General features: G+C 33.1%; 2 protein-coding genes across 2 annotated transcripts; both read right to left on the reverse strand.

Moving 5' to 3' along the window:
• Positions 1-858: 858 nt before the first annotated feature.
• LOC113704822 (uncharacterized) lies at positions 859-2,855 on the reverse strand. Its single transcript, XM_072061104.1, has 2 exons — positions 949-2,855; positions 859-865 (listed from the first exon to the last, which is right to left on the reverse strand). The coding sequence occupies exons 1-2, from the start codon at positions 2,853-2,855 to the stop codon at positions 859-861; spliced, it is 1,914 nt and encodes a 637-aa protein (XP_071917205.1).
• Positions 2,856-10,849: 7,994 nt separating this feature from the next.
• Positions 10,850-12,722, reverse strand: LOC113703126 (gibberellin 3-beta-dioxygenase 1-like). Its single transcript, XM_027224384.2, has 2 exons — positions 12,198-12,722; positions 10,850-11,604 (listed from the first exon to the last, which is right to left on the reverse strand). Exons 1-2 carry the CDS (start codon positions 12,695-12,697, stop codon positions 11,058-11,060), a joined length of 1,047 nt encoding a protein of 348 aa, XP_027080185.1. The 5' UTR covers positions 12,698-12,722; the 3' UTR covers positions 10,850-11,057.
• Positions 12,723-16,353: the final 3,631 nt, after the last annotated feature.

Consider the following 16,353-nt stretch of genomic DNA (forward strand, 5'->3'; position numbering starts at 1 on the left):
CGTTCTTCAAACCACTTTGGAAACTCCGAGTCTAGCCTTTGCTGTACGCTCGATAAATTTTGCTTTTCAAGAATTTGTCTATGCTCCCTAAATTTGTAGTAGTAGAAGTAGTTACATATTCTATCAAATGACTTTAATTACAAGCAATGAAGAACATATTATAGAACACGACATAGATTTATCATTAAAGTATATTATTACCTCATGTAATCATCTACTTCTTCACAATTTTTCAAGATGAACAGGTGTATTCTTTGCAATTCAACCTCACTTAGATAACCAATCAGTGCTGCCCCAAAGGGCCGAGCCAAGCTAGAAAATATAGATAATTTTCCAGCAGCTTCGTGTTTCTCCATATTTCGTTCCGTTTGATTAAACCTGGTCGGAACATCATGCAAATACCTGGAAATGAATGTAAGACATTCATCATCCAAGTAGCGCTCAGCTATACAGCCTTCAGGTCGTGCCCTATCATTCACATAGCCTTTGTATTGACCCATTTTTCTATCCAAAAAAAATTCAGCCCGAGTTGTTAGAAAATAAGAAAATTGGAGGTAAATCAAATAGGCATTATTAAAAATAAGAGGCATGTACCTCTCAAATGGAAACATCCACCGGTATTGGGCTGGTCCAGCAATCTTGGATTCAGTGGGTAAATGGACCATTAAATGGACCATTAAATGGACCATTACATCAAAGAAATTTGGAGGAAAAATTTTCTCAAGTTTGCATAGTATTAAAATAATATTTTTTTCCTGCATTTCCAGCTCATCTAGATAGAGAGTTCGAGAACAAATTTTTCGAAAAAAATTGCTGATCTCTACTAAAATCTGAGATACATCTTTTGACAGCATTCCTCTAGTTGCTAGTGGAAGAAGTCGTTGTATGAACACATAGTAGTCATGACTCTTCATTCCTAAAAGTTGACACTCCTTGGTCTTCACACACCGAGGAATGTTTGAAGCAAAGCCATCCGGGAACTTGATAGTGCTCAAAAACTGGCAGAAATTCTTTTTCTCTAGGCGTGATAAAGTGTAACATGCAGGTGGCATAACTTTAGATGCGCCACCTCCCGGTTGTAGATGCAACTCTTCCCTTAATCCCATTTCTTTTAAATCTTCCCTAGCCTGCCATGTGTCCTTAGTTCTCGAAGGGATATTCATTAATGTACCTACCAAAGATTCACATACATTCTTGACAATGTGCATAATATCCAAATTATGTCTAATTTTATTGGTACTCCAATATGGAAGTTCAAAGAATATGCTCATCTTCTTCCAATTTGAACTGTTCTGCACGCGTTTTCTTTTCTTCTGTTGCAGCAAATCAGGTGCCTTGCCAAACTCAACTTGCTCAATACGAAGAAGTTGTTGGAGGACTTCCTCACCTGATAGGGTCCTAGGAGGCTGTCTATGTTCTCTTTCTCCATTAAATTGCTTTTTTTCTCGACGCCATTTATGATCAATAGGTAGAAAACGGCGATGGCCCATGTAACAACATTTGTGACCATTATTAAGATATAGACTAGTCGTCTCATCTAAGCACACATGACATGCCTTGTACCCTTTTGTACTCCATCCCGACAAATAGCCATATGCTGGAAAATCGTTTATTGTCCACAAAAGTGCTGCACGTAACATGAACTTCTCCTCCCTGAAGGCATCATATGTCTCCACATCAGTGGCAAATAACTCTTTTAACTCATCAACTAGTGGTCTAAAGAATATGTCAATGTCATTTCCAGGTGCTTTGGGACCAGGAATAATCATTGATAGGAAAAAAAATGGATCTTTTAAGCATTTCCAAGGAGGTAGATTGTAAGGAACAAGGATAACAGGCCATATACTGTATGAATTGCTCATGGTTCCAAAGGGATTAAAGCCATCACTAGCAAGTCCTAGCCTCACATTTCTAGGATCTTCAGCGAAGGACTTGTGATTTCTATCAAAATCCTTCCAAGCTAATGAATCAGCAGGGTGTCGCATCATGTTCTCATTATCTACACGTCTCTCCTTATGCCACCTCATATCCCGAGCAATCTCTTTGTTCACAAACAGTCTTTGCAGCCTTGGTTTTAATGGAAAATAACGCAACACCTTTCTAGGTATTTTGGAATTTGGAGATTTATACCGCGGTGCTTTACATTTTTCATTTGGACAATGATCAAGGCCTTTATTTTCATTCCAAAAGAGTGCGCAATCATTTTCACAGGCGTGGATCTTTTCACACTTCAGCCCCAACTCACGGATGAAATTTTTTGCCTCGTAATATGAACTGGGAATCAAAGCTGTAGGAAATACTTGATGCAAGAACTTCAGCAACATATCAGTAGATTTACAAGTCCACCGATTCATTGTTTTCAAGTGGAGGATATGGACAATAAACGAGAGTTTTGAATACTTTTCACAGCCCGGGTATAGAGATTTTTCAGCCTCCGATAATAATCTGAGAAACCTACTTGCTTCTCCTTCTTTCTCGGTACAACCACCCGTATCAAGTTCCGGTGAATGTCTCCAACTCTCACCAAAGTTAGCAACTCCTACATCATTTAACAGCTCCTCCATACTGTCAAAGTCACTATCGTTGTCATTTATTTCTATGTCATCATTCTCATCATCAGATTCAAACCCTTCGCCATGATATATCCACCTAGTATAACTATCAACAATTCCTCGACACAAGTGATTGGCCATGACTTCCTTAGTTTGATCCTCAAAATTATTGCATACTTTGCAAGGACATGGCAGTTTACAATTAGGATCCTTGCCTAGAAAAGCAAACTTAATAAATTCATCAACTCCATCTAAATACTTGGGGTCTAGGTAGTTCTTAATAGACATCCAACTCCTGTCCATATTGTTGCAGCTCTTTATCCTACCATAAAGAATATGACCGCCACATTATATAGAAAACAAATGCAATGTAATATGAACTAAATTTAAACTCCTCAAATACCAGCAATGGGATCCAAGGTGTAAAACACATTTTTAGCAAAAATCAACCATCTCAAGTACAAATGCATTAGTAAGGCAACAAACTAAATAGAATCTGCAGCCACAGTATACATGCAAAAGTTTGGCAAACAAAAGATAAAGCCATAACAGACATGTTTGAAGTTGTGCAATAGAAAACCAGTCCTCAAATTTTGCTTCATTGTACACTAAATAATGTACTCTAGCTTAAGAGGAGCATAGAATATTGTCAAAGTATCTCCACTCCATTAGCTAGCTAGCGCCCAACATAAATGGTGTCATGTCTTCAAACCCGAATCTGTAAAATTGGCTCCTATATTTCATGTCACAACACCATATCAATTCTATGCTGTTTTGGTTACCAAATAAGTTTTAAAAAATTTTGTCCACATCATTATTCTATGTACAAAGCATTTTTTGGTTCATGTCTGCCTTTCTAGTTATTACTACTTCTTTAAACTTGTCATAGCTAGGTTCACTTATGATGCAAGTTACATGTCCTTTGAAGCTATATATATATATGTGTCACAAACCTTTTCAAATTGTTATTTGGTGAATTGAATTCCCCGTCCTGTAATCTTCTGATGTTAAAACACTCCAACGAGCGCTTTCCAATTCTTTTCCAGCTAAGGAATGATGCACAGAAGTTCAGCTCATGCTCGCAAAAATATTATGGATTTTGCTTATTTGAGTTTTTCGATGTCTTGCACACTCACAGTTATACAAGATAAATTCCAAGATTAACTGTTTGCATGCTCACATCATTAATCATCTTCTCTTTAGGTGTGACATGCATGTCAAAGTGCTGTTAATATCTACTCAATTTAAGTATATTTTTTGGAAATTGGATCTTAATATGTTGAGCCTTCCTTCTTGTGCTCATTCATTTTTATGATATCATGAAATCTTGCGGCCGGACAATATCTGCACAAGAAGTTAATACACCACTACAGGCTAATTTATCAAAGTTCTGTATCTTTCTTCTTCTTTTTTTTTCGGTTTTTGAAAATTAAGGTTAGTTTGGGTGCTACTGCATACTAAATTCCATAAAACTGAAATGGGACTTGTAGCCTATAATACTAAAGTTCATGAAAAGAAAACCCTCAATGTAACAAAGACTTGGAATTTTAGCTTGTTATTAACTCCTGTTCTGCTCTTAACATGCTGTAGAGCCACTGGAATCTTAGGATCAAATTAACATTGTTTTTTATGGTTGATTAAACTGCTGAACATATGCTATGTCAATCTGTATATACATATAGATTTGTGTGATTGATGGTATATGTAGCACAAGAATGCTTTGGAATTGTAGCAAATTAATCTACAAGGCAGACTATTGATCAAAAAAAAAAAAAAAAAAAAGAGCCTAGAAGGCAGCCAGACTTTAATAGTATTAAGGATTCAAAGTGGCTGAGCTTGCCCTCATAAGAAAACGAGTATTGACTGAGGGTTGCTTTCTCTAAACAGGCAAGTCTAATTCTTGTACGACATTTTGGATTCTTTCCTCTTTTTTTTTTTGGATTTTTTTGTTCTTTTATCCATGATTATAATGACATTCACCATCTTTACAAGTAAAACGAGCTTGTGATATATATAGTAAATCATAACAGACAAAAGTGCTGTACATAATCAATATAACTATGCTACTTATTAAGCCATCAAAAGTGCAGATTTCAGATATAGGGTGTTAATTTAACCCTTCGAACTGAAAATATTAGACAAAATAGCCCCACTGAGACTAGTGTCTTGGTTGCTGCTAATTCAGAAGAACTGGGCAGTGGACATAAATGATTCCTTCGTCCATTCCCTCAATTTCTGTCCCCTTTCATGGCAACCTTATCGGATAAGGGGATATATACCCAAGATAGTGCTCAAAGATTTTGGTCACGGTTACACCTAACTCTCAACCAAGACATGTATTACGTAATTAGCAATAGGGCCACAGAAATTTAATATATCAGTATTTCCAACGACAGCAAACCAAAACCATGGAAGCTCAAAACTTCGCTTACTGGGTAAGCCTACAAAAATTAATTGCGCTGTCAATGAAATAACCTTGAACTACTCACCTAATTGGCCAGTTATTTAAACAAAACTCGATCCCTTCTCTCGGAATGCCCAACATAGGCTTCCATTCCAATTTTCAACAATTCTGTCTCCTCCCTCTTTAATGCATTCCAGAAAATAAGGAGCACTGGCTCCTCGGACCATCCTAAACTACCCTAACCTGTGGTCAGATAACCCGAAATATTGAAGCTAAAACAAGTAGCTACACAGCTTAATCCAGGCGACTCAGTAGCGATAACAAAAAGGATCTTACATATTAGGGATTTGGAAAAATTGGGGAAAATGTATAGGAGAGAGAAAAATGAACCTTTCCAATGAAAACCTTGTACTTTAATGCTGGACAGCTATGGTGATGCTAGTGAGAAGCCAGAGAACGGATATGTTATGTGGGTGAAAGTATCAGGCCGTGCGGAAGCTCTGTTTTGTGCTCAGTGCGGAAGCTCTGTTTTGGTGCTTAGTGCAGAAGCTTTTGTTTACTTCAGCTCGGTGAAAGTTTGTCTCAAGTGTTCCGTTGCTTTAAGTCAGACCAAGTGTTCCGTTGCTTTTGTTTTCAGAATGTATTCCGCTGCTTTGGTCTTTGCTTTGCTTTGGATATTGTTTTTGTTGCGCGGCACTTTCACTATGATTTGATCAAAATTTTGACTTCACTCATTTTCCCTCCATTTGATACCAAAAATCATGTTTTTTTCTAGATTTGTAATATGGTTTGAACCATAGATTTTAATGCTATAGTATTATTCTTTATTTTTTAGCAAAAAATAAAAATTTTCATCAACATAGGTGACAAAAATTGTTAATTTCATATAATTGAAAATGTACTTTTATAATTTGCTAATATTTTATACTAATTTCTTATAATTGCAGCACTAAAGAACATCTTGTAATTGAAAATAATTAAACTCAAATTATATGGTTATAACATAGTTTCAATAAAAATAATCATTTTCCCAACATTTGAGACCAATCATCATGCTTTTTTTATTTTTAATTTGGTTTGAAGCATAGATTTTATTGCTATAGTATTATTCTTTATTTTTTAGTACAAAAACACAAATTTTCATCAATATAGGTGGCAAAATTTGTTAATTACATGTAAGTGAAAATATACTTTTATAATTTGCAAATATTTTAGCCCTGTAATTTTTTATAATTGCAGCACTAAAGTACATCATTAATTGAAAATAACGAAAGTTAAATTCTATGGTTATAACAGACTTTCATTAAAAATAATCAAATGCTATTAATAAGACATTATTGTTAAGTCAAAATCAAAGAAAATTTAGTGATGACATAATGTTATCACTAATTTATTCAAGATTATAATGACAAGAAAAGTCGTCACTAATTAAATTGCTAGTTTTTAATATTGTCAATTGCTAGTTTTTAATACTTTTGTGAAAATATTGATAATGGTTGAGAAAATTTTGTTACATTACTGCAAGTGATAAATGTACTTTTGTTCTTTTTCAAACATTTATTTTAATGTTTAATTTTGTTTAAAACTATTGTACTAGTATAGATTTGCATGACAAAACTTAAGTTCTCAATAGTTAAAAAATTCATTACAGAGAAAACACAAAGTAGTAGTTGCAAAATGTGTATAAATTACAGATATTTTAATGTGTATAAATTACAGTTTATTTTAATGTTTAATTTTGTTTGAAACTATTTTACTAGTATAGATTTGCAAGACATAGATTTATGGGTAATTTCTTTTTTTTTTTTCTTTCACATATTTAATTTATGTTAAATACAAAACCTACCAGTTTCCCTTTCATAAAAATATTAGTGCAACACTTTTTGAATTTTACTTACAAACATTTATGTATTTAACATAAATTAAATGATTCAGAGTGAAATGCCCATAAAGAGCAGAATATTTGTTCATGTAATGGAGGAAACCCACAAAGAGTTGGTACTTTATGGGCCATTTCTTTTTTAAAAAAAATTTAATTTATGTTGAAAAGATAACCTGCCAGTTTTCGTTTTGTAAGAGAAATCAGTGTAACACTTTTTGAATTTTACTTACAAACATTTATAAATTTATCATAAATTATATGTTTGAGAGTAAAATGCCCATAAAAAGTTGGTACTTTGAATAGATAATGCTCATTTGCCCATAAACTACACTCCCTGAAGGCTATTTTGTTAATTACTTTGTAGTACTTTGTTATTCCTTTGCTAATACTACTTGGCACGTAGTACAAAGGATAAATCTGGCATAAATTTCTTATTCCATTGATAAAAAGACTTGGCTGCCTTATAACTATTGTAATGAAAGATATATCTTTAGAGTTTATAACAAATTATTACTTAAGTTTGAGAAAATTATAAAATATTTATGCATAGTTTATCAACATACCATTCGCAATTTCCTAATAAAAAATAGGGGCTAAATTGTAAAAGCTAGGGTGCCATAATAGAAATAATAAAATTGGTGTATTACATATGGGGGTCAAATTGCAAAAGTTAGAGTGCCATAGTAGAATTAATGAAATTGGTGAATTACATATGGGGCTAAATTACAAAAGTTAGGGAGTAATAATAGAATTAAAGAAATCGGTGTACTACATATGGGGCTAAATTGTAAAAGTTAAGGTATCATAATGGAATGAATGGAATTTTTTACAACATTTGGGACTAAATCGCAAAAGTTAGGGTGGCACAGTAGAATTATTGAAAGTGACTTAGAAATAAGTACTTTAAACAGTGACGATTAATTCTTGTCACTAAATCCGAATCGGTAGAGTTACAGTGACGATATTACAAGTTGTCACTATAAAGATCATTTTAGTGACAACATTTTTCAAGGTCGTCACTGAAGACTTAGTTGCTTTGAGCAATTATGACAACTATACTTGTCGTCACTAAACAACCACTTTTTGTGATGACTTTTGTCGTCACTAAAAAATGTTGTCACTAATGACCATATTTCTTGCAGTGTAGTTTGTGACGAAAATAATGGGTCGTCACTAAATATTTAGTTGCTTTGATGCAATTGTGACAACCTTAAGTATCGCGACTAAAGAAGCTCCTTTTGTGACGACTTATTGTCATCACTAAAAAATGTTGTCACTAATAACTTTTTTTTTGGTGATCAGTGACGACAACATAAAGTCGTCCGTAAATAGGCCAAGCAATAGTGATGATGTTCTTAATGTCGTCACTATTGTGTGTTCTAAACACTCCCGCTCCCTTACTAAATCTTGGCTGGAATTTACTAGTGACGACTTTTCTAAGTCGTCACAAATGAGTTGGCTCCCATTAGAGGTTTGTGACGAGTTATAAAGTCGTCAATAAAGGATCCCCTTTTGTGACAACTTTGTTTCGTCACAGAGAAAAGTTGTCACTGATGACCAATTTTCTTGGAGTGATTATCCATACCATTTAACATCAAAATAAATAAAAAAAATGATCTGGAACTACAATTTGGAAGTTCAATAGGTTCACTATTTAAAAAATAATCATGAAAATTTTTTGTTTCGCTATCAATGTGTTAAGAGTTTTTAGAGACATTACTCAAATAGTTATGAAATTTTTGGTGTCATTATCAAACCCTGTCCTTTCTCGTATTGGCTGGAAAATCTTGGAGTATCTCATAAATCAACCAAAAGAAGAAGAAAAAGAGTTAGAGTTTGTGAATTGAACTTTGCAGATTAATTTAACTTGTTTTAAGCTAGTTTGATTTGTGATGGAGAGTTCCTTTCGCTGTAGTCAAATTTTTCCCTTGCCCTCGTTTTGAGATTTCAAACTTTATTCTAGCCTTTGGTACTAAAGAAAATTACCAAACTCTTTAAGTAACTTTCACTTCATAAACAAAAAAAAAAAAAAAAAACTTTGGACCCTTAAAACGTAGATATGCTCCCACGTTAGTCCTTAAATTTTAAATACTGTATCCTATAAAGTATCAAATTTATCCCGCTTTGAAACATTTATTAGTAATGTAATATTAGGCAAGTGACGCTTGACGTAGAATAAACTATTCCACTAATTTTGAAAATTGTGTAAATGTTCGATTGAAGTAGGGCAAATTTGAAACGCTATTAGAGGTAAAGAGTCCAAGAATGAACTTTAAGAACTAAAGTGGGAGGTGTCTATAGTTTAAGAGACTAAAATGTAATTTAGCCAAACTATTTGGCAGGCCGTCGTATTGATGCGCAAAGAGTCTTCTTTGACGCGTAAAATGGAGTTTAGCCAAACTCTGACAAAAAAGTCTACTACCTTTTGCCCAAAAAAAAAAAGTCTCCTTTGAAGCGTAACCTATTAGTAGTACTTAAAAATACGCCAAGTTTCTCTATGCGCAAATTATTTCTCTGACCTGATTAACTCTGCACGATTAATCATGAGGGCTTTCTTTTGTTTTAAACTAAAAAAGATAATAACAATAGTAATTCAATTCCATCCAAAGATGTGTTCAAATTAACTAGTGGCCGTATTACCTACAAATAATAAGAAAGCCACAAGAAATGAAAATGCAAAATGATTTTGGTGAAACTCGAACTTGACCTTTTTTCATATCAAGATAATAAACCATTGGGTCGGTACAGGGAAGAGCTTTTAGAGTCTTTTCCACTACTGTACGTGACAATTGAAAATAAGAAGGGTGTGAGGACAAAAAAAAAAAAAAGTCAAGACAACAGAAAATTGACAAATTGGTACTTAAATTTAGCTGACAATACGTCTTTTCTCTCATGTACACCAGGTGAATTAACAGTCCGAGCTATGTATGGGGGTAGGATAAACTGTGGTTTCCACTTACTGTATGTTAAAACTGTTTTCTGATATATACAGAGACTTGTATCAAGAATTGTGGTTTACACTAATTACACAATTTAACCATAAGAATACATGTCATACTTTTCATCTTCGAGGTCCAAAACAGCTGCCTAATGCAAACTCCAATATTCTGGTCTCCTAATGCCGATAAAAGACACTAAGAAAATAGGCGAATTTGTTTGTTTTGGACGTATTATGCGTGATTAGACATGAGTGAAATTCGGCTTAAAAGTACCTTTTTAGTTATTAAATTCAAGCTAATGTATACTCAATCCACATGCAGCAGCACCAGAGAGCTAGCTGAAGCTTTGAAGAGATTCTCCAACGATGAATTTGTAGCTGGCATATATTCTCTAGAGTCTAGATTAAATAAGTGTTTTGTTTTTTTATAACTTCAATGGTGTATTTAATTTTTCGAAAATTGTTGTGTTCTTGGTAGCATATTTTACTTGCACTATTTTTGTGCTGAAGTTCATGATTATGATTCTTTTGAAAAGAGGACAAGATTGGTTCTTTGAAAAAACGTAGAAAAGGCAGTGAAACGGGCAAATTTGGTAGAACTGGTATGGTGAATTGCTTAAGCTTTTTATTGAAAAAGAATTGAAGTTATTGAGTAGACCATAATCTGAATTGCATTACAAGATAAATACTTTAATATTGATTACAAAAAATGCTTTAATAGACTTTACCTGTTTACTAGTAGTGGCAGGACGACATGGTGTTGAGGGTGAGCAATTAATTGCCCCACCTTAACTTTTGAAAATTTAGAGAATAGTCTTGAAACTTTATAAAATTTTTAATTTTTACTAATACTTGCTTCCTCTTAATTTTAAAAAACACTCTTTTCTTCTAACACTATCCTCTATATTATGAGAAGTTCTCATTTGCCTCACATTACATCCCTAAGCAATCTATTTATTTTAGATATCTCTTCTGTGGTACAAATGTTTAAAAGTTATTAAATCACAAAATTGATTATTACTTAAATAGGAAATTATTTCAATACTTTTACACTACACAAAAAAAAAAACTCATAATAAAAACATAATCTTTATTCAATTTTTTTTTCATACTAGTGACAGCAATTTGTGTGTACAATATTGCCTCCACTGGTTATAGGTCCGGACTCCGCCACTGTTTACTAGGATCGTCTAGCATGGCAGAAAGCTATCAGGAGTTCACTAGGTTTTTTACCAAACGAATAAAACAGATTACATATGTTTCAGGATTGGGTATATGATATCATTTTATTCTGATCACAGAAAGTGCATCCTCCATATGCTTGGCCCTGATTTCAAGATATTCCTTCACTGTTAAAGAACTATAAATGGGACATTTAGACTTAGCAAATGGTGCGACCTGGGAATCAATTGGAGGATAGCAGAAGTAGGCAACAGAAATCCTGTGCCTAATCTGGTTGACAAAAGCACGATGCAGAATGCCAGAGAACTTGCCATTTGACAATATATCCATAAGATTACCAAAATTGACCACAAGAGCTCCTTCAATGGGTGAAACTGTCACCCATCCGAATCCGTTGCGAAAAATCTGCAAACCCTCTTGACTTTGATGAAGAATGGTAATGAGCAATGAATCTGTGTGAGGGGCTAAACCAATGGTACTTTTGGGATCTGGGCAGGCTGGAAAGGAATTGAGTAACAATGCATCTTGGGACATTGATACTTTCCAGTTCAGTTCATCTTCAGAGACTTCTAGCCACTTCAACATCAGAAGCAAGAGTTGGTGTGCCAAGGAATCCATCATCTTTTGATAAGTTTCCATCACATCACTAAATGTATACATAAGCAGGAAATAATAATTAATTAAAACGCAATCATTTTCGCTTACACAGTAATCTAATAGTACTATACTTGAATTAAATTTCATTTATGTGTCTAATCTAATGTCTTTAGCAAAATTATTTTGAATGACAACTTGGATTTTGCATACTTGCAGTTTAGTATTTAAACTACTTAAAGCGTTCCCTAACTCTTAAACTTGTTAAGGATAGCCTTAACCTTAATCATTTTATCCAAAACTATGCCCCCAAACCAAAAAAAAAAAAAAAAGAAGTGCAACTTAAAGTCAGCAAGCGTGAGGATGCAGTTTTAATACGCTTAGAAGGGAAAAGAGTTAAGACAAGGGGATTAGGATTTTTTTTTATTCATCTTTTGAGTTGATTTTGATAAAAACGGAGATGGATGAAAAATCAAGGGAAATGATGTATTGAACCTCAAAAAAAAAAAATCAATTAAAAGGAATGAAATAAATTCCAGTACAACCTTAATTTTCATTTAAGTAGGCAGTACAGATTTGTCAGTTTGTCGACGTGCATGAAAGTGTATGGACAATTACCAAATACTACCAAATAAACGGACTTACCAAAAAGTTTTGTGGTCATGGGGCCAAAGTACACTAGCGTGCTCAACAGGAGAACCTGCAATAAGGAACCCTTCATGCCACAAATATTTGGTCAAAAACGGTACCATCCGGGCAGCACCGTAGCCGGTGGCTCCGCCGGCCGATCGTAAGGCCTTCAGCTTTTGCTCGGTTGGAAGAGAAAAGAGTCTTCTAGCCTGGGACTCAACATCATGAATAAGGCTGGAGGGAATACCATGGTTGGTGAGATGAAAAATTCCCCATGTTTCACATGCATGGCCAATGAGTTCCACTACATTGGGAGCCATGAGATCAATGACAGGGATCCATGATTTTGATTTTTCATCATCATCAGAGGGGAGAACACGATCAGATAATGGAAAATTTTCTGTTTCTGGCCATATATGTGATTCTGGAACCACTTTTGTGGACTCAAAATCCAGAGGAATAACATGTTTGAGACGCATAGGAACATCTTTGTATGCTCCTGAAACTGTACCCATGATAGCTACTATGCTACTAGCTAGATTGCCAAGCTTGGAATATCAGTTTTAGCAAAGTCAAGATACCATATATATAGGGCAGTGATGCAGGAAATAAAAGAATAAAAAATAAATTGAAAGAAAAAGATACCATTATAAAGTTGTAATCTCAAGGTTTAATATCCTCTGTCCAACTTGTCCAAGTAATTTGTTTAATAGGAAACGATATCATCTACTTTACAAAATAATTGATGACGTGTTTAACTTGGGTTTTGGTCAACATACTATTATACTTTTTCTTTTTTGTAGGGGTAAGTAGGGTTTCTGCATATCCCTTGATGACTTGAACCAATAACGCGTCTAACTTAGACTTTGACCAACATACTATCATATTAGTGTTTTTAAATTTTTTTCAAAGAAATGATTAGAATTCTCTAACCACTTTCCTGACAACTCGAACATGTGACTTAATAGTTATAGATAAATTATTTTACAACCTGAGTTAGTATTTCATTGTCATATACTATTATAATATCTGTCATGACCTCAGTAATTGAATTTATGGAAGTATCACTAATAGTTACACTACAGAATTAAGGATGTGAGAAAGGGTTCTGAGGTGTTGGTCTTTTGAAAAATTAAAGGGAAATACAAAAATTGTTATAGGATACAATGAATGTGAGTATATGCCTTCACATAATCACATAGGTGAAAATTAAGTTTAACAACGAGTTAGAAAATCTAGGTAATTGATTTTGATTTCTTCATTTGCCTAACAAACATGAGTAGAATTACGATAAAATATTGTCTAAAATCATTGGTGGAATATGAGAAAATCCAGGTAATTAATTTATAGAGTTGTATAATGTCTGTTTAATTAACAAAAACAAAAAAGAAAGTTCGTGGTCATATTCTTCTACTTACCAAGTTAATTATAGAGGCCAAGATAGAGCACAAATGAAACATTTTATCAATAATTTTCTTTAAGAAATAAAGATATTTAATTAATAATTATCTTAAACACACACAGCCTTGGGTGGCTGTGTTGGACCCTTTTTTTATTTTTTGCATGTGGGGGGTTTTGAATGCAGAACCTCTTACTTATAATTCAGTTAATTAATTTTGTTTTCTTGAACGAACAAGGGCAGAATTATGAGAAAATACTGTCTAAAATCTTTGGTAGATCTTTAATTTATAGCAGTAAAGGGCAATTGTATAATGCCTGTTTAATTAACAAAAAAAAAAAAAAAAGTTGGTGGTCATACTCTTCTACTTACCAAGTCAGTTACAGGGGCAAAGACAGAACAGAAATGAACCATTTGATCAATAATTTCCTTTAAGAAATAAACATATTTGATTAATAATTATATTTAAAAAACACGTGGCCTTCGGTGGCTGTATTGGACTTATTGTTGTCTTTTAGTGTGAAACTGACATGGGAATTTCATTTTTTTTAACAGTATAATGGCTATAGGATACAATGAATGTGAGTATATGCATTCGTATAATCACATAGGTGAAAATTAAGTTTAACAACGAGTTAGAAAATCTAGGTAATTGATTTTGTTTTCCTCTTTTGCCTAACAAACAAGAGTAGAATTACGATAAAATATTGTCTAAAATCTTTGGTGGATTATGAGAAAATCCAGGTAATTAATCTGTTATAGGATACAAATGAATGTGAGTATATGCCTTCACATAATCACAAAGGTGAAAATTAAGTTTAACAACGAGTTAGAAAATCTAGGTAATTGATTTTGTTTCTTCATTTGCCTAACAAACAAGAGTAGAATTACCATAAAATATTGTCTAAAATCTTGGGTGGATTTTGAGAAAATCTAGGTAATGATTCTGTTATAGGATACAATGAATGTGAGTATATGCCTTCACATAATCACATAGGTGAAAATTAAGTTTAACGAGTTAGAAAATCTAGGTAATTGATTTTGTTTTCTTCATTTGCCCAACAAACAAGAGTAGAATTACGATAAAATATTGTCTAAAATCTTTGGTGGATTATGAGAAAATTCAGAAAATTAATCTGTTATAGGACACAATGAATGTGAGTATATGCCTTCACATAATCACATAGGTGAAAATTAAGTTTAACAACGAGTTAGAAAATCTAGGCAATTGATTTTGTTTCTTCATTTGCCTAACAAACAAGAGTAGAATTACGATAAAATATTGTCTAAAATCTTTGGTGGATTTTGAGAAAATCCAGGTAATGATTCTATTATAGGATACAATGAATGTGAGTATATGCCTTCACATAATGACATAGGTGAAAATTAAGTTTAACAACAAGTTAGAAAATCTAGGTACTTGATTTTGTTTTCTTCATTTGCCTAGCAAACAAGAGTAGAATTACGATAAAATATTGTATAAAATCTTTCGTGGATTATGAGAAAATCCAAGTAATTAATCTGTTATAGGATACAATGAATGTGAGTATATGCCTTCACATAATCACATAGGTGAAAATTAAGTTTAACAACGAGTTAGAAAATCTAGGTAATTGATTTTGTTTCTTCATTTACCTAACAAACAAGAGTAGAATTACGATAAAATATTGTCTAAAATCTTTGGTGAATTATGAGAAAATCCAGGTAATTAATCTGTTATAGGATACAGTGAATGTGAGTATATGCATTCGCATAATCACATAGGTGAAAATTAAGTTTAACAACGAGTAAGAACATCAAGGTACTTGATTTTGTTTTCTTCATTTGCCTAACACATAAGAGTAGAATTACTATAAAATATTGTCTAAAATCTTTCGTGGATTATGAGAAAATCCAGGTAATTAATCTGTTATAGGATACAATGAATGTGAGTATATGCCTGCACAAAATCACATAGGTGAAAATTAAGTTTAACAACGAGTTAGAAAATTTAGGTAATTGATTTTGTTTCTTTATTTGCCTAACAAACAAGAGTAGAATTACGATAAAATATTATCTAAAATCTTTGGTGAGTTATGAGAAAATCCAGGTAATTAATCTGCTATAGGATACAATGAATGTGAGTATATGCATTCGCATAATCACATAGGTGAAAATTAAGTTAACAACGAGTTAGAAAATCTAGGTAATTGATTTTGTTTTCTTCATTTGCCTAACAAACAAGAGTATAATTACGATAAAATATTGTGTAAAATCTTTGGTGGATTATGAGAAAATCCAGGTAATTAATCTGTTTTCGGATACAAATGAATGTGAGTATATATATGCCTTCACATAATGACATAGGTGAAAATTAAGTTTAACAACGAGTTAGAAAATCTAGGTAATTGATTTTGTTTCTTCATTTGCCTAACAAACAAGAGTAGAATTACGATAAAATATTGTCTAAAATCTTTGGTGAATTATGAGAAAATCCAGGTAATTAATCTGTTATAGGAAACAGTGAATGTGAGTATATGCATTCGCATAATCACATAGGTGAAAACTAAGTTTAACAACGAGTTAGAAAATCTAGGTACCTGATTTTGTTTTCTTCATTTGCCTAGCAAACAAGAGTAGAATTACGATAAAATATTGTCTAAAATCTTTGGTGGATTATGAGAAAATTCAGGAAATTAATCTGTTATAGGACACAATGAATGTGCGTATATGTCTACACATAATCACATGGGTGAAAATTAAGTTTAACAACGAGTTAGAAAATCTAGGTAA

The sequence above is a fragment of the Coffea arabica genome, chromosome 8e (assembly GCF_036785885.1).
Source record: "Coffea arabica cultivar ET-39 chromosome 8e, Coffea Arabica ET-39 HiFi, whole genome shotgun sequence".
Taxonomy (NCBI): Eukaryota; Viridiplantae; Streptophyta; class Magnoliopsida; order Gentianales; family Rubiaceae; genus Coffea; species Coffea arabica.